At 40.5% G+C, this 22,825-nt stretch overlaps 1 protein-coding gene across 1 annotated transcript in view; it reads right to left on the bottom strand.

Moving 5' to 3' along the window:
* CDKL5 (cyclin dependent kinase like 5) overlaps positions 1-22,825 on the bottom strand; it is a 149,198-nt gene that overhangs the window by 6,665 nt on the left and 119,708 nt on the right. Inside the window, exons 11-16 of the mRNA XM_087813498.1 lie at positions 20,591-20,742; positions 14,465-15,431; positions 10,591-10,692; positions 10,224-10,329; positions 6,984-7,107; positions 647-746 (exon numbers count right to left, since the gene is read on the bottom strand). Of these exons, the coding sequence (XP_087669624.1) occupies positions 647-746; positions 6,984-7,107; positions 10,224-10,329; positions 10,591-10,692; positions 14,465-15,431; positions 20,591-20,742 (1,551 nt within the window). The remainder of the gene's footprint in view (positions 1-646; positions 747-6,983; positions 7,108-10,223; positions 10,330-10,590; positions 10,693-14,464; positions 15,432-20,590; positions 20,743-22,825) is intronic.

Genomic DNA, 22,825 nt, shown 5'->3' on the forward strand with positions numbered 1-22,825 from the left:
GAATCCTTGCTTGGGTAGTTCAGTGATGTGATATGCACGGTTCCATGGAGCTGGCCCTGGGTTCAGGCGGAGGGCTCCCAGGAGCTAGACTCATTGCATTTCACAGTTCAATCACAGGACAAACATGTCTTCCTACTAAAGCAAGCCCTGAAATGTCAAATACTAGTTCCTCTCCGTGACTGCAGTGCAGAAGGGCACTTGTCAACACGGGACTTGGATAACCAGCCAGGGGAGAATGAATGATAGTCAGTTATGATTTTTAAGAGTTAAACATAGAACAAAACCATTTACTAAGTTTTCACATATCTTTAACCCCCAGAGAGAAATAAATCCTGTAGCTTCATAGTTTTTACATGAATACAAATCCGAATAGATAAGACGTTTACTGAGAGAGGCTTGAAAAGTGTTCTCTCTCACCCAAATTAAATTCTTCTATTCCTGGAGATTCTGTTGAATCTAAAAAAGGCTCTGTGACAGGAGGATAGTTGTATAGAATTTGAGAAAAAAACATATACAGTGTATACATGGCAGGTCTCAATAAGGAAATAATTCACTGTGATTGCCAGGTACAAAATGCAAAGTACCCACGGACTAACGTAGACTTGTTTGCCATTGTCCTACATATAGAAATTAGCCATCTACTTACTGTTTGAGATTTCTTCTTTTTCTTTTTCATTGACCTGAAAAAACCTTGTTTTTCCTTTTCCTTGAGCTGTTCGGCATGACTGATGTTTTCAGGACTTTTCCTAAAAGGGAAGACATTTTTATCACATTGATTTTTTAGTCACTCTCCTACCATTATATGACAAATATAATGAAGATGAAAATTTCATGACAGCAGGTTCAAATAGCCATGAAGATTCAAGTACACAGGTAAAGAGCATCTAAAAAGTACAGGAGGAACTGAATGTAATCAACCATGGTCAAGGATTTGCCTCTGGCATGGACTCATTTGAACTAGCAATTTGAGCATTATTACAAATGACCTGTAACTCATGCTGTTGAAGACCTCAGAATTAGGAGTGTGAAAAGCACATGGTCTGAAGGATGCCTTTCTGCAACCCTCCGAAGGGAAGAGCAGAAACATTTTCATTATCTTCATTTTTCTATTTACCTTCTTAAAACCAGCTCAACAAGTTCATTAATAGCGGCTTGCCAAGGTACTGATCATAAAAAACAAATGAAAAATTCAATGCTGCTACAGGAATATCATAAATAAAAGTAAAAAATGCCTGAAGCTGGAAAATTCCTTTATAAAAATCTTATAGCCATATGTTAATACTAAAAAAAAAAAATAGATAAGGGAAGAAAAAATGGACAGGAAAAAATGCTTAATACAAATGACTCTTCTGGAAAAAAAGCCTCTAATTGAAAATACTGACATTATGCTTCAGACCACCCACCCATTTTAATACAAATAGGAGATATTAAAAGACAGCAAACAAGACACCTTGGCCCCAACAAGTTGGCTATGTGTATGTTAACAGAGGCCATATATTACTTAATTTAACCTACAGTATTTAAAAAGCAACTCAACTGGTGTTATTTTTCAAAAAGGCACATTCCATGGGCTCTACTTTATATTTGAATATCTATAGAACTATGGGAAACAGCTTTCTCAAATGATTGGATTCCTACTGCTATTCCCTAAAATCAAGAGTAGAAAAATTAAAGGTGACAGAGTTTGTTCATATTTATGGTTTTAGGACACCTAACAGTGAATAAGTTACTAGAACATCTAAGAAAACATGAGCAAAGCAGCATCCTTTACTTGATTAAATATGTGTAAAGGCAGAAAACATCTCTATAAATGATTGCAGATTTGCACCATAGAAAACACCATGAAGCTATTAAAAATAAATCACATTGCCAAAGAATTTTCATTGATATGAAGGAATATTCAAACCACAGTACTAAGTAAAAATAGCAGGATTCAAAACTTTCTACATAATATGAGCCTAGCCATATTTTTAAAAAAGGAATATATGTGTACATATACATACATTTTTTAAAAGGCAGAAAGAAATAAAATAAAATCTTAATAGCTATCATTTCTGGGTAAGAGAATTATTTTGGTGATTTATAGTTCCTTCTTTTTAATTTCAACATCAACATGTACTGCACAGTGATAAAAAGGTTTTACAAACCACAAAAAAATTTATTTGAAAAGCTAAGAGCTCAAGATCAAAGACAACAAGGGAAGAGAGGGTGATGATGGTGCAGGGTAACAGAGAGAAAGAGAGTAAAAACCATGACTGTTTGAAGGAGCAATGATCATCTCTTCTAAAGTGTTTAGCCTAAAAGTTAATGGGAATCCCAAGGAAGTAAAAGCATGTACTGTAGGCCCATGTGTTCCTGAAACTCATCAGGACCTGCAATTTTAAACATCATCGAGAGAGTCCCAAGTTCTGAAGTGAAAGTTTTATAATACAACACAACCAATAAAATGACTAGTGTTGAAACTCTGAGTAATCCATTTACAGTTTTGAAAGACAGAAAGCTTCAGACATGATGGAATGAGTGAGAATGAAATAAGTGAAAAGTTGATTCTTTAAGTACAGTGCTGGGGAAAACATCCTTTCCCAATGACAGACCAGGCCTAGACCCTGAGAATTCGGTCAAACTTTCTTACGACAAGTACTCTTGAGATTAAGGAGATGAAACCCTCTTACATGAGGCCTAAAGACAGACTGCCCTAAACTCAGTTCCAGGTCGCAGCATTTAGTCCTGTGCGGGCTCTAGGACACGCAGCAGAATAGCATTGTTTGCTGGAACCACAAAAGCAGGACCCTTAGGATTGAAAGGAACCTCAGAGAGCATCTAGTCCAACTAGCAATGCTAGTTTTAATGTTCTGCAACTTCCAGAGGTTAAAAAATTATTTGCTTATGATATAGCCTGTGTCCTTCTATACTGGGGTCTGCACAGCACGGTATTCAGATGAACAGGTAGAAGCTTTTACCAATCAGAATGAAAGTCTAACAAAATCTCAGGTCTGTCGAGGGTAAGTAGTAAAGGTGCTTTCTGTCAATCCAGGAAATCTTTAAGGGGGACATGTTCATCAAGACTACAGCCCTAGGAAGGGAATGGGTGTTACTACAAGAATGTTAATGCTGGTGAGAGAGGAAATGAAGGCTTGAAACCCTGGTCCTAAGAGGAGCAGGATGTGAGACGGGCAGAGTTTACCTAATAAGATGAAAGTGAGAAGATGGAGGCAGAGGAGGGTAATGAAAGGGAAGGAGCAGGACAAAAAACCAGTGCTCACTGTTCCTATGACCCAAACACAGGGAAGATGAATCAAAGGCCTTCTGCAGTCTTTTCAGAGGCAGTGGGTAAACTAGAGCCTGGGGGGAGGGGGGACGGTGAGGAAAACATCTTCACACTGAAGCTGCGCAGAGGTGGTGGGGCCGGGATCTAGGCAGGGAGAGATCCCAGAGGCCAAAACAGAAAATAAATTACCCTTGAACTAGAGGATGAAAGCCAGGAGTGAAGCGTGGGTGTGCATGCACAGAAGGAAGTCAGACAAAAGAGAGAGAGCGAAAATGGGGGGGGGGGGGGGACGGGACACAGAGAAAGAAAAAACAGAGGGAGAAACTACATTGAAACATACACATGCAGAGAATTAACAGAAAAACCAAAAGGAGAAAAGCCTGGGGGAGAGAAAGAGACAGACAGAGATGGAGAGAAGCTGCCTGGAACACAGGCCCCTGAAAAGCTATGTGTTGTACTAAGAATGAAGAGAGACTTGAACATTTACAACCAGTACTGCACACAGTAGGTAAGAGTGTGCCCCATAACACAGCAATAGACGGGTCCAAGAGCAGTAGCACAAGAGAAGGGTAGGTGCAATATCACATCCATCTCAGGGACAGGAGCTGTAAGAAGGCCCACCCAGCTAGTCACCTGGCACATTACCCAGGGCTGATAAAAGGCGGGTGATGATGGTGCTGGGTAACAGTCCGCTTCGTGAACAGTCTCGGGACTCAAGCATCATCTCACACAGAAGCTATTTCTCTAAGTGGTCAAGAGGAAAGAGAGAACTCAAAAGACTCACCTCAAAAAAGGGAAGGAATTAAAACCGCCTGAATCAAAGTCAACCAACATTTACAGAGTCCTTTGTATGCGCTTGGCTCTGCGTTAGGTGTTGAAAGTAGACAGAAAAATAAAACAAGGAGTGTGACTTCAAGCTGCTCACAGACTCAAGGCAGGAGCCCCACAGGTTTGACAGAGGGTCAGACTTCGGGGGCTTTCGCCTAATTGTTCTGGGAGCAGTGTGAAGGTGAACTGAAGAGGAGAAGGGAATTAATTACTCTGTGACACTTTCCTTGCCACCTCCCCTCCTCCAGCAGAGTCACTAGGGTGCCAAGTAATGTTTGAGAAGAGAAAATCAGAGAATAATTTGTGACTTGGGTGGCAAGCAATAATGGATACCAATATATTAATAACTTTACGAGAAGAAAAAGCCTGGGATTGTGCGAATGAGTGACAGCAATTCTTCACTTAACTCCTGGGATTTCTAATTAATTTGGCTTACTGTTTAATGTCAATTTTTAGCCCAATTTTGACAGCAGGCTTTCTAAATATATTTATACATTTTGTCTTCTTAAGCAAAGCAAGAGCAGCCTATTTTTATAAATGTAGATTCTGGATAGCTGAGATGGCCAGAATAACCACTCTGGATAGTATACTACAATATCTATTTATCACTTTAAAATAAGACATAGTAGCTTGATTTTTTCATTACAAAAATGTATACACTGTAGAAATATCCTCTTCCCAAAAGAAATGTAAAGTACTACTGTCAAGGAGAAACAGAGTGCCCTTAGGAAAGTGATAATTTAGAAACAGCAATTCACTGTTACCATAGCAAGTCTTGTTCATGTTTTTGTAACAATTATCAAATTGCATTTCTCTCAAATATACACAGTATGGTGAAACAATGAGATTGCTTGTTTAAGAAAAAATATCAAGACAAGTCAAGCTTAATGAATGACTTAGCCTAAGTTACATGTGATGCACAAAGAAGCATCATAGCAGCACTATCAGGAGGGACCATGGGAACAAAAGAATATGGAAATTCATCATCTCTCAAGCCTCCTACCAGCAGCATCAGATTATAGATGATTCGATGGAGGCTGGTCTAATGTTTAACATCCTCTAATTTTAACTGTGCCTCTAATTTTTTTAGAACAACTGTTTTCAGGTTTCTACACACATACCCAGGTCTACTCAAACTGATTATCAAAAAGAAGCGGTACGTTGTGAACATCACCTACACCACATATGGACTCAGTTTTGATCTGACCTACCTAATTTTCACAGAACTCTGTTAGTTTGTAATTGACTTTTAAACTGTCACCACTTCATTAAGCAATGAACAAGAGGAAAAACAATTTCTTCTGTAATCCATATTCTCATAATTTAGACACTATTCTCATGGCTTGTTAAAGACACCTGAAAACTGTCAATGCTGGTAACTAAAATACGTGGTACCTGCGCTCCCAGGTTAATGTATAAGAGATCCTGTCTACAGTCACATGGAGGGAGAATGCACCAAAGTTTATCAGCAAAGTAAGTGGAAGGGAGACACCTGACCAGTCACACCGAAGTTAGAGGACATGACCGGTAAACACTGCTAACATTAACAAGTCCTTGTTCTAGATGCTTTTGATGTTTTACCCCAGTTACTGATCACAGTAACCCTATGAGGGAGGTGCTTTTCCAAGCCCTATTTTACAGATGAGGAAACCAAGGCGCAAAGAGGTCAAAGTCACATGGCCAGAAGTGACATTAATCAAGATACCCTATTTCCAAAGTCTACCCTCTTAGTCACTAATGTTAACACTCTCATTTTATAATTAAGGCAATGGATGTAAAGTGTGCTTATAAAAGAAAAAGTATTTATAGCTTTAAAATAGTTTTTTAAATTGTTTTAAAATAATTATTTTCACCATTGGACACAGTAACAATGAAACCTTGATATAACCCTGCCAACAGGGTCCAAATAGTGAAACCACATAGAGTTGGGAGAACCAACCCAAGGCCCTCTGTGACTTCTGGCAACAAACCCCACAGATGGGCTCTCTGACAGGCTGGTCTTATTCTAAATTCAGTGTGTTACAGTGATGCACCATTTAATTCTACTGGTGGAGAACTTGGTAGGTAGTTCTATGAAGCACACATAAGTGCCCCTAACATCTGGATTCTGGGCAGTCTTTCTGGGCAGCTGAGAATACAAAGTCCACATTACTATTTTTAAAAAGTCCTTACTTTCAGACAGGTCTCCTAATAAGACTTGATATATGTTATAATTCTCCCCCTAAATTTTTATTACATATGACACAGAAAGATAAAAGGATTAGCAAAGTTGGCACATCCTTTTAATGTCTGGCTACCATTACACTTTTGAGGTAGCATAAAGAATTGTTCCTCCACTCCTATCTTTTCACCCTGAAAAAAGTAAGGTGGCACAGAGATGAAAAATATGAGCTGTGGAATCAGAATCCATGTAGGTCTAGATCTTGGCTCCTGTTACTGGCTGACCAGCACCAAACAAGCTCCTTACCTTTTCTAAGCTGCTGTTTTTTCATCTGTAGAATGGGAGCCACCCCTGCTTGAAAGGCTGTTTATGAAAACTGAGTGAGATAGCGCATATAATTGCTAAGCAAAGTGTCTGCTATGTGATTCAATAGCAACAAAAGAGGAGACAGGGAAAGACCTCAATCATGTCAGAAGAGTGCAATGGAAGACTTATGAGGTACCTCCTGATCTAGGGGATTTTTTTTTTTTTTACATATTTAATATAAATGCTGAACTTGAAAGAAACCATTACAAATAATGACAACTCATATTTTTCCTTATCAAACAATTTCTCTTGAGAAAGGTCTAGCAGGAGGAAGAATGCTCAATGTTTATCCAGAATTTCTCTGAAATATCAGATCTCCAGTTAGAAAAAATAAGAGTAAAAACAAACCAAAATACTTACCAAGTTTCAAATGCTGGTTGTCTTTTTGAGTGGTTGGTTCCAGAACTGCTGTCTGATGGCAGAGAAGAAACTCTGCTTGACACATTATTATCATGGAAAGAATTATCTGGGCGTGGAGATGGCACTAAATAAAAAAAGTCACTGATGTACTCTTTTGGTCAAAGCAGTTTTCAAGTTATTCTATTGCATTTTTTTCTGACATAAATAAAATATAAACAGATAAGTCAAAATCCTCATCTGCCCTCTAGGTAACTTTTGTGTTTTCTGAGGGTGGAGGCATTCCAGGGAACATTCTCCCTACTCCCACTGCTTACAAGAGCAACTTGCGGGAGGGTCAGTTAACAACAGGAAATAGCCCAGCCGGGCGTGGCTCAGCGGTTGGGTGTGGACCTAGGATCCTGGAAATCGGGGTTTGATTCCCGGTCACAGCACATGCCCGGGTTGCAGGCTCGATCCCCAGCAGGAGGAGTACAGGAGGCAGCCGATCAATGACTCTCGTCATTGATGTTTCTATCTCTCTCTCCCTTCTTCTCTCTGAAATCAATAAAACTTATTAAAAAAACAAACAAAAACAAAACAACAACAGGCAATATATATCATATCACTGGGCAATATCAACTGACCTGTCAGCTGTTAAACTGAAAAATATTGTTGGCTATTTAAAGGTATGAATATGACAGCCCTCCTTCACTGTTTTGGCATTCTTTGAAGTTGAAGCTTTTTTACATCATAGCCCCAACTATGCAAAACCTATTCTTAGTCTGAAGTGATTCTTTTTGTTTGTTTGTTTTTGTTTCTTTAAATCCTCATCCAAGGATATTTTTTCCATTGCTTTTCGGAGAGAGTGGGGAGGGCGGTGGAGAAAGAGACAGACACATACACACACACACATCGACTGGTTACCTCCTGCATTTAGTGATTCTTAACAGAATATGTGCTGGAACATACAAACTACCGTTTAAGCCTTGATACGTGGGAGGCAGCATCAATTTTATATTTTTTAAACTAAATCCGAAAGAAATTAGGTTACTTGCACCAGAATACAATTTTTTCTTTAAGTTCTCAATCCAGGAATAAACAGAAAGATAAACCAAATTGTATTTGAGTAAATACTGCTGATTTCTAGGTGAGGGTTACTATTTTTTTCTGTCAATTTCTAAGCTTGATCATATATCAAAATATATTGCAAATTTCATCACAAAAGGAATATGCAGGCTGTATATCAAGATAAATGACACCATTTCACTTGACTCATGACCAGTAGGACTGAAAAGGGAAAGTATTCTGGAAACATCTGTCATTTCAGTGATACCACTAAATCTTCATCCAGTTAGATTTAGTAGCATCATTGAAATGGCAGCTGTCTCCAGATGTTCACCTAGTCAAATCTTTTCTTTCTATTTGTAGACTTTCTAAACTAAAAATGTTCTGCCTGCCAAGCCCTGAAGTGGATTATCAGAAAGATAAGTGAGGGGCTTTGCTGATATTAACTGATTTAGTTTACTTACAATAAAAATAAAACTGTGGTTCTGGATTAATTAGAATTTTGTTAACATTCCACAGACAGACATCTATAGAAATAACATATGCATGGTCCATTTTAGGAGTAAAACTTATAGTGATAAAGAAAAAAAAGCTTTTGCTAACATATACTACAAGATTTTGTTTCAATTCACTTTAACGTGAATTAAAACTTTAGTTCCATAAGATTCTAAAGAATCATGGTATGAAAAAAAGGGCATTAAAAGGTATATTTCATGCCTTATGCTTTTCCTAAAGGTGGGGCTGGGAGGGAACAGAGTAGCCTAGTCATTCAATATACATTTAGTCCTGAATAACACTTGTATGTATTTATTTAGCTTGGGTTCCTGGTTAAAATGACCAAGCAGCTGTCCATTCCCCCCCCACTCCCCAATTCCTGCCCCTTTCCAGCTGTCCTCTCAAATTAACACCATAGTGAGAAGCCAGGCAATGCAGTTGTGGGCACTGGTAGAAGGTTTTGAAAAGTTAAGCCTCCCAGACCCACGACCTTGCCCCACCCTGGTGGGCTTGCTATCTTTCTCCTTACTACAGGCTGGGGCTCCCCAGGGCTCCCAGCCACTCTGTTACTACACAGCTCCTCAAAGGGGATGCCTTTCTCTGTCAACATCTCCCAAATCCATATGGCTCCCAAAGCATCTGTTTTAGATGCCTATTAAATATCTAAGTACATTTTTAAGGCTGTGCAAGTACATTTGAAGGTTTTCTTTCATTCAATCAACAAATTTTAATGAAACTGCCAGGCTGTATGCTAGTCAATGAGGGTGAAAGAGGAAAAGGTAAAGGGCCGCACAGCCTTGTGAGAGAGACATGCAGATAAAGAATCAGTACCGTGTGCTCTGTGTCATGTCAGAGGAAAAAACAAAGAACCACGGGTGGAACAGGGGAGGAGACACTTCAATTTGTCTGAGTGAGCAGGGAAGACATCACACTGCAGAGGACCTCATAGTAGAACCTTAAAAGGGACAGAAACAAGCTATCCACGCAGGGGGAAGAGTGAGTTTCAGGCCAGGGGAAGGTGTGGCCTGTGTGAGTCCCACGGGCTGGACACCAGAGAGGAAGAGGAACAGCTGGAAAGGATGGCAGGACCAGAGCATGGAAAGTCTGGAATGCCATCCTAGGGAATTCAGATTTTGTCCTGATGCCAATGGGAAGCCGCCAGAGGACTCTCAGCAGGTGAGACATAGAGGACTATGGGTGAGGTGGTGGGAGGCAATGGGTTGCCTTGCTCTATTTTTCCCCCTGTAGCGTTTATTACCTTTTAATGCTCTATATAATTATTGCATTTAGTGCTGCTCTCTTCCCATGAGGATGTGAGCTCTGTGAGGTTAAAGACCTTCAACTGGCAATATTCACTGCCATGTTCTAAACTAGAACAGTGCCAGGCACACAGGGTGACCTCGATAAGTATTTTACTACTTAATTGAATCAATGAGTGGTGTGCTCAGAATACAGCTTCAGAAGGGTCATTCCAGACACTGTTTTGATGGTGACCTTGGAAATAGGAAGACTACTCAAAGAAGCCAAGTCAGAAGCCTCGAGGATCTGAAAACAGCAGGATCCGAAGCCGGGAGAAGCGCTGGAAGGTGACAGCACAGGTGAATCACACTGACGTGAAGCCAGGGCAGCAAAATGTAGTCAGGGGGTGTAGTGAGGGGCAGAGGAGAGAAGACCCTGTTGGGTGTCAGGGGCCAGGCTTACCTCGGTAGAAGCTGCCAACTCTCCTCGGAACGGGATCATTGTACAGATGTCTATTTTCTTTGGGGACAGTGCCATCATCAGAGTGGGGGTCATGATATGCTCCACCCTGAGAAAGGAAACAAGTTTATATAAAGTGAATAGCCTGTAAAATTAGAATAGTACCTCTTGATTTATAATTTACTCCAGGATCATTTAAAGAGAGAACTCAGAATTATGGCATGAGGAAAACTACTTTATAAGCCAGTTCAAATTATTTGTGGAGGATGGGTATGGATAAACTTTAAAAGATGGGCTGTAATGATGTTGAACAACCAATCTTTACAGACAGGTTTTATCATACAAGGCAGCAACTCTGGAGAACTCAGACCTCAGATTTCTGCCGTGTGTGGAAAGCAGAGGTGCCTTCTCTGGAGGGTTCTTTCACAGAAGATCTCGCCACAGTCATCTCTGGAGGGAGCTGTTCCCCAGGCTGAAAGTCAAATTGAAAAGCATTAATAGAAGTGTCCTTATAAATGATGAAAATCACCTAAATTGCCATGGGCTTTATTTGGTATAACTAGTACCTTAAATGACTAAAAGAAAAAATATTAGTTGGCTAAAACATAAATTGTCCTGTAAAACAGTGAGTCATCTGATGAATGTAAAATAAGTAAAACAACTGTCACACAGATGGAAAGTGAAATTCTCATTAAAGTTAAGGCAAGCAGGGAATGAATTACCCTGAAAATAGTTCAATTAATTATTAAAAACAAAGAAAATTGTCTTCCTAATATCTAGATGGCCGCGGTTCTGCGCAGCACTCTAATTAGAGATTCTATTAGTTCATCCAAAATTTCTCTAGCAGATTTTAGGCTGAGTTCTTCAAAAAGTACTGTATAGATCCAAAATTATTTTTCATGAAGGATTTATATGGCATATTCAGATGAAAACTCAAGTTCTTTGGATGTATCAAGGAATAGAATCAGTACTCTTAAACATTTATCTTAAAATTCTCTACCTACTATAGTTTATATACTTAAGTTCTCTTCTGAATCTTCTCTAGGATAACAGTATTTATATTTCATGTATTTTCTTAAGCATAATTACGATGCTGCTCATCTCAGGAGACACTATCTGTTTCTCTCAAGGAAGTGATTCACGAGCTAAGAGCAGCGCTGGGCCACAGTGGTGTTCAATGAGGGGAAAAGCAGCATTTTCTACCCTCAGAAAAAAAGATTAAGGAACAAAATTAGCAAGCCATTAAGAGGAGTTAGCTGCATTGCATATTATCTTGAGCCTTATGTGATGTATCGAAAACATTTTATTTAAATTTTAAAATCTGAGTCTATCTGTCTTTTTCCTCCTCACTCCCCAAATGTACTATGAAAGGATTCTGGGCAGGAAATCATCCAATGTAGCCGTTCTTCTTTCTACTTTATGACAAGATATCATGTGAATTTTAGCACCTGTATTATTTACAAAGGCCTCTAAAACAGTATTTTAGAAAACAAATGATTTACATCTAACCTAAACTCTTAAATGACAGTGCCAGTCCAGGCCCCATACTCCTGAAGGCAGCCACGCCACTCTGCAAGAGAGCGAGTCCCCTCATTTATTCATGGATTTTGTTACTTGTCAAGCCGTCTGCTATCTCTGTGCCTTTAAACTTGTGCTGTCTTGCAGCTTGGCACTGTACATCCCGAACTGGACCTAACGTTCAGTAACAGTTGGATCTGTGCTTAGCCCACAGTAACTGTTTATAATTAGCTTATTTCTACCCTGTTCACAAAGTCTTTTTTCTGGAACTCTCAAAGAGCCAGTCCACTTGTCCTTTTCCCAAGTTCAAGCCTTTTGTTTTTCTTACTTCTGTTTACACTATGCTTAGTGCTAGCATACTTTACCTGGGTTTGACCTTAATGTCTATGGGTATCTGCCAGGCTGTAGAGATCTTTGTAGGTCCTAGAGGTTCTCTCCTCTCTAGAGGGACTCCTTGGGGACCCTTCCGACCACTGCTCTGACTCTAATCATGGCATCTCCTGCCCCTCCTCTCACCTGGGTGCTGGACGGTCGGTCGTTCCAACCTTGTGGAGAACGCCTCTGCTTAAGGGTCCAGGGCCACTTCAACCCCAACATGTCAGCATGATAAAGTACAAAGAACGCTGGCTAGGGACCTGGACATTGCCTCAGATCCCAGCTCTGCCCTGAACTAGTAAACTTGGGCAACCCAGCCAACTTCTCCAAGCCTCAGCACGCTCATCTGTGAACTGAAGGAGTTGATTTCTGTGGCTCCAAAAGCTCTCTCATCTCTGAAAAGGTGCTCCTAGAAAAGCAGCCTTGAAGGCTTTCTTTTTCTCTATTCAGTGTTTCAATTCACAAGTCCTGTTGTTTCCACTTCTGAGGAGTCTTTAAGACCCACTCTCCGTTTTCCTATTGGCACTGACAGTCCAGAACATTTTCTCCTCACTTCATGATTGGATTATCGCAAAAGCCACCTGAAATCTTACATTTCCATTGCAGCAAGGTGGAATAAGCGGCAATCCCCACAGCACACCAAGCTACTGAACGTCTCTGACCTTCCTCTTAGCTCTTTTCGCCCTCCCTTCGAGCCCCTTTCCATTGTCTTCCCCTAGTTAAGTCCCAGAAGTCTCTGCTTAGATAACCCCTTCCCTGGGGGACTCCCACAAGCCCCTGGCTGACTGTGCTGCTCCTCTCCCTACCGCACATGGCCAAACACAGACAAACGGTATTATAATGAGCTATATGTTGGCAGGTGTGCGACCCTCAGCCCAGCCCACACACTCCAAGAGGGCGGGGACCACATCTTTCATCTTTCTTGTCTAATTAGAGCGGATCACGGTGCCTCCCGCAGTTAACGCCTAATGCATTTTCATTCTCTAGCCTTCCAAAGTCTCTACGTCCTAGCTCAGAGCAAGACCTTCAGTCACCCCTAAAGTCATTTCTGACTGCTCCTGCTCACAACGCTCTCTCCCTGTTCTCAACTCCTATTTATAGCCAGTGCCATAGGAATGTGGTTCCTAATTAGTCCATTGTTATCATGTATAATTTAAAATCTTCCCTGAGAGAAGTTTCTCAAGGGCAAGCACCCTAACTCAGACTCTTCTGAGTGCCTGAGAATACCCAGCACACGAAGCTGTCCCACGTCTCAAGAACGGCCCCCACCAGCAGCAACAACTAAAATCTGTTCAACACTTACTCTGTGCTGAGCACTGGCCATGGTGCTTCATACACTGTCTTTAATCCTCACAACAACACTCAGGTGAGGAATCTGAGGCACACAGAGATTGTATCACTTTCCCAAGTTCATAGTTTGAAGCACATTGCAGAACTGGGATACAAACCTGGGTCTGCCTGGCTTCCCAGCGGAGCTCTTAGCTACTTTGCTACACCAATCCCCTCTCTCCAGCACTCATCTTGCTAAGCCTTCCATGACATTTTCCATCTGTATTTTCTGGAGTTCTTACACACGCTGATGAACCTATTTTCATAGCCTCGAAAAGGGGAGGACTTTCCCTACATGAAACTCTTCCCCTTCTGACAATGGCTTTTCTCCACCTTCATTTCTTTGATGCAGGTGAATGTTTAATATTACAAAACTAAAATTAAAAAAACACACACCCCAAACTGTGTTCTGTTGCAAGAATGCTGCTGCTTTTAAACAGGTCAGTGTCAGTTCTAGAGTCTGAAGATCAATAAGGTGGAGGAAGTATTATGCTAAAAACACTGCCTTGGGATTTAAAAACAATCCAAAGACTAAATATTAACATTTACCCCGGTCTCCTGTTAAATTTCTCTCTAGTTGTAGATAAATTTAAAACTTTTCAATTCAGTTAAGATACTGAATAAGGTCTTAGCAAAGGGTTGATTTAAGCAAAAAGTAGTTTGGAGGATTAGAGAAAAATCCCCATAAATTCTCACTGAATTTTGAAAAAATTAAAAATTAACCCATACAGCCAATTCTGTACAAATCAAAATAGGATGCACTCAACAAAATATGCCAGAAAGAAACATTTAAGGAAACAGGTTTCTGAAAACAAGCTTTTTGAGTTCTGAGTACTCAACAATTAGCTTAAATACTTCAATCATTTTGAACCGATTAGTCCTTCAAGTGTTGCTTCCCTAAATGCATCCTTTCAAGCAAATATAGCCTCTTCCAGTAACGAAAATTGCAGACTGATCCTATTTTCCCCTGCACCACCTTCCCATGGTGAGCCAACAGATCGGGTCACCGCCCTCAGCTGTACCTGGGGTGACAAGAGCTGTAGGCTGTTGGCTCTGGCCGCCATCCCTTGCCCTACGCTCAAGCTTCCGTCCAAGCCTTTGGCTCTCACTTTGTCCCGGGTCACATACATGGAATGTCTATGTGGGCGCTGCTGGGAGGAAAAGGGGCTGGTGTAGCCCAGCCCATAAGAAAAGGATTCATGAGGTGCAGACAGCGAATGAGAATGGCTGCTGTCCACGTGCTCTGGCAACTTCAACTCATCCATCGTTTTTGAATGCCTGGCTGTGGTTCGGCGTGAGTCCAGAGTGCCCTCGCTTCGGTTATTTCTCCCCGAGGGGCTGAGCAAAGTTCTCGTGTCGCTGTGCCTGGTGGGAGTCGGGCTGGTCGGAGAGTTCAGGTCCAAGCAACTGGATGGGAAGTACCTACTGGTATTGGACTCTGAAATTTGGGCTCTGGATTCAGAAAGGTTGCTCACAGACTTGGAGTCACTCAATGCCCCATGGCTTTTGGCCTTGGTCCGGTAGGACGGACTCCTAGAGGACTGGGGAATGGTGTCAATATAGCTGTGTCGACTCTGCTTTTCAGTGGGCTGCAGGGTCCCGGCTTTGCTCTGAGAGCTTTCCATAAACGAGTGGCGGTTCTGCTGGGATCTGCTGTTCGACTTGAGGTACTTCGTGCCCGGGCCTTCCGAAGGCTTTGGGTCAATGTTGAAATCAAACTCTGACTTTGACTTGGCTTCTTTTGGGCTGAGAAGGTGTGGTATGTTGTTGTTGGTAAGATCTTTGCTGGTAGAGCCGGGCTGGCTGCTTGCTTGGTAGGTTTTGGTGTGCATAGGACTAAGAGTAGCTCCAGCAAGGTTTCCGTTTAGGAAGCTTTCGTTGGCAGGTAGGCCTTCGTCAGCTCGAGGCAGACCCACACTTAGGTTCTGGATGTCCTTGCTGTTAGATCTGTGGTGAGACTGCAAAGCAGCACTTTTGCTGGCTTGGTTTCTATGTCAAAAACAATCCAAAAAAGAAGTATATCAGTTTTCCTCAATAGCAGACACACAAAAAGTATCATTTAAAAAAAAAAGAACGAATACCTAAAACACCTCAAAGACTAAAAACATTAAGTCTCTCAAACTAGGGTCAACAAACAACAAGTAACCATAAGCAGTAAGTGCCTTAGATCAAGTCACTCCGCAACAGAGCGCTGGTCCTGATGAAATGATTTGGACATCCTTAAAAGCTCAGCTAACTGGCTGCCAATAGTTTCTAACTGATAATCTGGGAAAAATGCTTTTCTTATATTGCTGCTCACATGAGTGTTGCTTATAAAACACCTGCTCAGAAGAAGAGACTTAAGCTATAGATAAACTCTTTATGACTCTTTTGTCTGCTGAAATGTCAGAAGGCAACATTTACACTTGAAGGTCACTGTGCTCGGTGAACTTTGTTTTTATTTGTCAAACTCAAGGCCTGCCTCAGAGGGACATACTCAGAGCATAAACACACAGACACCAGTGTCTCTTTTGTCCTTAGCCTGTATCATCAAAGAAGGAAAATTCTAGGAATCTACTCAATAAGAGAAAATGAGACTATAAAAAGAAATGTAGACTGCCTGGTGAGGTTTGTTGGTGAACATGATGACCAATGTTTATATTTCAGAGAAGTGGTAATCATTGGGGTACATCAGATACCTCCCTGTACGTTCAACAGAAGTAACTGGACCACAGGGATCTAAAGAGTTTACATCTCTCCAAAAGACATAATTTATTCTCTTCTTCATTTCACACGTCATTATTCCAAACTGACTGAGGCCGTCTTTTGGATTCAAAACTTCATTTCCTACTTGGTTTAAAATATAAAATATAACTCTAGAGGAAAACCTTGTCCTCTACTTGAAAGCTGAAACTGACATTGCAGCAAGATCAATTTGGTCTACTGTAATTATTTAAATGATGAAATTGTACTTTGAGATAGGTAAGAATGCTTTGAAGTAAAAAATAATTCCTGTTTTCCTGCCTTCAGAAAGCTTAGCTGCAAATATTGTTATTGCTAAAGATGGTTTGATTTGGGAGAGTTCGGTTCCCACACTAATTGGCAGGACTGTCACATTTTCCCCCCTGGAAATGGTAACCTGAAACCATGCCTTCCCATTTCCCTGAGAACCCACTTGCTCAGGCATCAAAGGTAAGGGTCCTTTTCCCCTCCCTCCCTTTCAGAGTGTTGGAGTAGCTGGTATCAAGCGAGCCTGTACTAGTGTGGAAGGCCCCATTCCCTAAATGTACTCACTAATCTCTCACAGTCAGGTCACAAGAATTCCAGCATAAAATGTCACTTAAATACAAACTAACTAAATGGCAGATCCCAGACCTAGAAAGAAATTACAAGGAAAGGCAAGTTTCGCTTTCTGTTAAATAATGTCAACAGAGTTTATCCCCTGGTCAATAAGGGACAGTTCCCAGAGTCGTCTGTCAATTTATACTTCAGTAACTAGAGTATCTTAGCCACTTTTCAAAACCCCAAATGACGATAGACAGATAATCTCACCCATAAATGCATATGATTCAATGTGTTGGTTATTCTCCATCTGCCCAACTCTCAACCCATTCTCCACTCCTCTCTGCCCCGTCCTGGGCCTCAGGAGCGCAACGCTGTAGATTGTGTCACTCAGGCTCCCTTGCTGTCTAACTCCCAGGTGGACTTAGCAGTGCAAGGGCCTGGGGCCTGTCTTCCCTGCTCCTTTCCGGCATCAGCACCCTGACTCAGATCGTAGCTGTGTCCCTCCAGACTACAGCTCCCACAGGGTGGCTCCTTTCGCCTGGCTTCCCTGGGTTCTCATAACCCTATTTTCCTCCCCTTTCTCCTCCAGGCCTAGAAAGAGTAATAGCAGGTGTAACACACACAGACAGCGTGAAATGTCTGAAGCTCCAGCCAGGAAAGGATAGAGAAAAGTGAAGAAGGCTGCTACAGTTTTGAAACTCTTGGAAATATTGCTTTCAATGTGGAGCATGAACCCACACTCGAGGAAGAACATACTGTTAACAATGTAAGATACAATTTCTAATGTGAAAATGGAGACTATAAAGTTAGTTAAGGTAGAAACATTTGTCAGAGTTAGGTTTACCATAAATGTACTAAGAGTCTAAACTGCTATCCTGAAAGTCTCTGCCTTGGTATGAATCTGAAGGCATTGAGCTTTGCACATAATTCCTATGCAGGAAGGGCATCAAACTGTCTTCACTGGAGCCCTGCCAAAGCACAACAATAAAAAAAAAAAAACCTGCTCTGAAAATTCAATCTCTTTGATACACAATTGTAAGCAATCTGTGTTAAACTGCCAACCACTTAAGAGGATTTAATATATAAACCCTTCTGAAATGACTGGAAGGATGGAAGGGAAGGGAAGGGAGAAGGGAGAAGGGAGAAGGGAGAAGGGAGAAGGGAGAAGGGAGAAGGGAGAAGGGAGAAGGGAGAAGGGAGAAGGGAGAAGGGAGAAGGGAGAAGGGAGAAGGGGAAAGGGGAAAGGGGAAAGGGGAAAGCGGAAAGGGGAAAGGGAGAAGGGGAAGGGGAAGGGGAAAGGGAGAAGGGGAAAGGAGAAAGGGGAAAGGGGAAAGGGGAAAGGGGAAAGGGGAAAGGGGAAAGGGGAAAGGGAGAAGGGGGAAGGGGGAAAGGGGAAAGGGGAAATGGGGAAAGGGGAGGGGGAGGGAAGAAAGGAGGAAGGGAAAGAGGGAGGGAGAGAGGAAGGACAGATGACCAGTTATTGGTTACAATAACTTTTCAAAGCAAACATCAAAGATGCAAAGCTACACTTTTATGAAGGAGGTTGGCTAGCAGGACTGGTGAGAGGGCAGTGACAGGCAAGCTGAAGTACCATCCCACCATGTCCAAGGTGAGCTGAACCACCGGAGAGTCTGAAGGAGACTTAGGCAGGAGCTAGGTAATGCAAGAGCCCACTTCGTCTCCTAGAGAGACATGAGTTAGGATGACAGAGGACAGGGTGTGTGTGTCTCAGGAACAAGGCAGGGGAGTGTGTAATTGGCAGCAAACATGATATGGTGCCATGAACATTTCTACAATGGTGCTGCAAAGTCCAAGGAAGTCATGGTCTGTGCAGAATTAGTGTCCTCAAAAAAGAAGGGCTTCTATGGAGAAAATATGGACCATAGACAAGTGTGGAGAAGACATTTCCAGATACATGAAAATTGAGCTAATATATTCAATACAGTGTCAAGATCTAAAAATGAGTTCTTCCAGAGATTTTTATTTACTTATAAATTCTATTCTCATCTGCTTCAAAAAGGGATTTGGGAGGATTCCTCAAAGACCTATATAAATGGTATCCTCATCACCACACACATCCTCCTCGACAGATCCCTAAAGAGGGTTCCCAAGGCGAGTCTCAATCCCCACTGGGGACCTCTCTCAAGTGAGTCACTAGAGGACAAATATACATTTCATGGTATGGATTATACCACTAATCACTACAGCACGAATCAAAATTCGGTCTAATATATATATATTTTTAAATATATCTTTATTGATTTCAGAGAGAGGAAAGGAGAGGGGGAGAGAGAGAGAGAAACATCAATGATGAGTCACTGATTGAGCCCGCAACCCGGGCATGTGCCCTGACAGGGAATCGAACCCCGATCACCTGGATCCTAGGTCGATGCTCAACCACTGAGCCACGTCCGGCCGGGCCAGTCTAATATTCTTTATATCATTAGGATTCTTTATCTTTGCAAATGTAACATAGAGGAGTCAAGTGACCATTACAGCAGAAGGGAGACAAAAGCACCTGAACTGGGAGTGATCCCAGATAAGACAGGCATAATGTGAAGCTCCTCAATGCAGAGGAGCAGCCAAATGATAAATACTATTCCTTGACTTAGTGTACTCAGATCTCATGCAAACAGAAAACAAAGTGAACACGAACTTGGTTAAACAGAATTTGAATTTGCTCCCAGGCTTTCAAACAAACAAACAAACAAACAAAACAGGTAAGAATGGTTTCTAAGATGTAAGGGAAACAATATCAAAACCGATCATTTTAAAGAGAGTAAACAGCTATAAAAAAAAACAAAAACCCAAAATAACAAAAATCAAAAAACAGTCACACCATTGCAGTTAAGCAGACAAAATATAGGATAAGTGGTTATTGGTAATTTATGGATGCACTCACAGACCTAAAAAGTACCAGGTCTTGAGCTTTCAAAATTCTATTACATTAAGAATCATTGTTCTACATGGAGATAAAAATTGGGGGAAAAGAAGAGAAACTTATATTCAAAAATCTTCATAGTAAGACTTATTGTTTTTTATTTCTCTTCTAATAGTAGATGAGAGAGACTATTTCCTATCTCCCATAGTTTAAGCAACACTGGATGACAAAGCCAGCTTCTTGGGAGAGGAAGGAAGACGAGGAGCCCATGACAAGCACACTGCCCTCCTGTAAATGCAGTGAACAGAATCAGGGAACGGCAGTTCTGGAGAGGGAAGCTGATTGCATGGTCCAATCCCTTGTGACAATCCCTGCCCCCCGGAAATAGAGGCTGCTTTTATTTTGTTTTTAAAGATTATGCTGCAAAAATTACATCTTAAAAAACACTAATTTTAATCACTATCTTCCAAACTGACTTTACTATTTCCACATTCTTACTCTTATGAAAAAAATAACTTCTCAAATCAAAACTTAAAGACAAGAGCAACAAATACAAGACCCTTCCATAGGGCCAGACCTATTTGGTTGAGTTGCGAAGATGGTCCTAGGTATCTTCCCACCCATCTGTGTTTGGTATCTTCTCCCTCTAGAAATCCCCTTGCCCTAACCTATCCTTCCCCAGGGATCACAGAATCTTCTGGGTACCATTTGCAAAGAATTTTCTAGCTCATGAGGCTAGAATCCTTCTTAGCCGCTAACCCATGCTAACTTTCCCAGGGAACACATAGGTTTCCATAATCTACTTGTTAAAGATAAGAAAATCTTTAAGACCCACACGACTCTTAAATTGTGGTTCTGAATCATGTAATAAGCATAAGGAAGATATTTTTGAATAAAGAGGGCTTTCCTTCTTTTCTCTAATTGCATCACTTAAGCACCCACCTCCTCCACCTACTTGTAAGACCAATACTGCATCTGTATTTCCTTAAAAGGGAATATTTACCTATTAGATAAAGTACTGCTTTCCACGTGGTAAGGTTTTCTTTTTGCTGACCTTGAAGGCGAGCGATCCAAAAGTCTCTGGGTTTGAAATGCAGGGTGATTCAAACACTGTTCTGTCAAGTATCTTTCAGCAGGGTCCAACTTCAGTAAATTCTTATGAAATAAAGTTAGGATTGGAAAGAAAATTACAACATGAAATTTAATGTCTTAAAAACCTTATCTCTTTTCTTATAAAAGAAATGCATGGTCATTGCAGAATATCTAGCAAATACAGTTTAGTCCAAAAAGTGTTTTTTTTAAGGGACTATCTAAATCACCCATAATCTTACCATTGTTGTTGTCTGTAGATTTGCCCTCCAGCCCCTTTTTAAGTATCACATATATTTTCTTTTACAAAATCTGGCTCAGATTGTACACTTAAGTTTTGTATCCTGCACTTTTCATTCACTAATCAAAACATTATTTACATCATCATTCTAACATTTTAAATATTTTTGGAATAAGTATATAATCACATGAGAGAATACACATTCTTCATCTTTCTCCGGTCCCCCTCCATGGAGGCAGCCCACGTTACCAGTTTCTTGTGCATCCGTACATATCTCTATCTGCTCTGTGCATGTCTCTATCTGCTCCTTTTATTTTACCCAAATAGCATACACACAATGGTCTGCACTTAGTTTTCTTTCAACTGGACATTAGATCTTACAAGATCATTTCATATCAGTAAAGAGCTTCAACTCTGTGGATGTACTTTCGGGTGTTTTTAGCAATTCCCTAATGATAAACATTTCAGTTTCCCTTCTTTTATTAGTATGAGCAATATTGCAACAAAAAACTTTATGACATGCTCTTAAATGACTATATAGAAGTTTGTGGTACGCATATAGCACAATTAATTAACCATGCTCCCACTGTTGGACACTTACATGGCTGTCACTTTTCACAGTTATAATTAATACTGTGATGAACACCTGAAATCTTTGCATATATCCACGATCCCTTTCAAAGGATAAACTAGAGATGGAACCGGTAGGTATGCAAACTTTTAAAGATTATTTTCTATGTGTTGCCAAATTACTCCCTAGGAAGTTTGTCTCAAACGATACTCCTCTCAGCAATTGAGAGTCTACCAATTTTCTGGCACCCACATCAACAGGCAGTATTGCTCTTTTTAGTACTTGTAAATTAGATATTTTAAAAATAGCATCTCATAGCTCTTTTATTTTATTTTTTAATTTAATTTTATTTTACTTTTAATATACCTTTATTGATTTCAGAGAGAGGAAAGGAGAGGGAGAGAGAGAGACAGAAACATCAATGATGAGAGAGTCATTGATCAAGCCCGAAACCGGGCATTCTCATAGCTATTTTAATTCATATCTTTGATGACTAGTGAGGTTGAATACTTTTATGTTTATTAGTTACTTATATCCTTTCTTTTCTTATTTTTCTGTGTATCTATTCTAATTTATGTGTTCTTTATTCTTTAAGGTACTAACCCTTTTACTTTGCACATATTCATTTCTTTTACAAATAAAATGTTCTCCTCTGATAATATTTATCTTAGTAATTGGACAAGATTTTAAAAGGTGAGTCATTATTAAAACTAGTTGGTTTTATTGATGAATTAAATAAATATATATAAAAACATAACCTACATAACCTAACACAACTCAATAGAGCACAGTGAACTTTGCTCTGAGTGACGGGCATTGTCCTTCAGAGAAAGGAAAAAGGGTAAAGTTCCAGCATTCCCAAATCCATCTCTAGATCCCTTTCATTGGTTTTGCCAACAGTAATCTCTTTGTGATCCACTCTCGAACACTGAGAGTAAATCTAGATTTGCTCCCAATAAGCCAGAATTCAATTTTAGACAACCACCTTTAACCTAGCATCACAGAAAGTTTGAGATGTGATCCTATCATATACTGAAACCTTCACTTTGGGCCAGAATCTGGAAACCCAAGCCATTGCTTACATGCAAGTGGATTTACATTCATGTTGACCCAGATACAACTCTAAAATTATCTCAATTCTTTCTTCTTCCTTATTAGAAAACAAAAACTGTAGAGGTATATAAGATGATTGTGGTCTCACTGGCAGTTAAAACAGTGAACATCAAAATGGTTTCAACGGCAGGATACTAATTAAAACAAAGGAAAGTCAGCCTCTGAGTAGTATTTTAAATTAGAAATACACTGAGATCTTTCAGAAGCCAAATATCTACTGGCAT

Source organism: Miniopterus natalensis, chromosome X (genome assembly GCF_054644295.1).
Source record: "Miniopterus natalensis isolate mMinNat1 chromosome X, mMinNat1.hap1, whole genome shotgun sequence".
NCBI lineage: Eukaryota > Metazoa > Chordata > Mammalia > Chiroptera > Miniopteridae > Miniopterus > Miniopterus natalensis.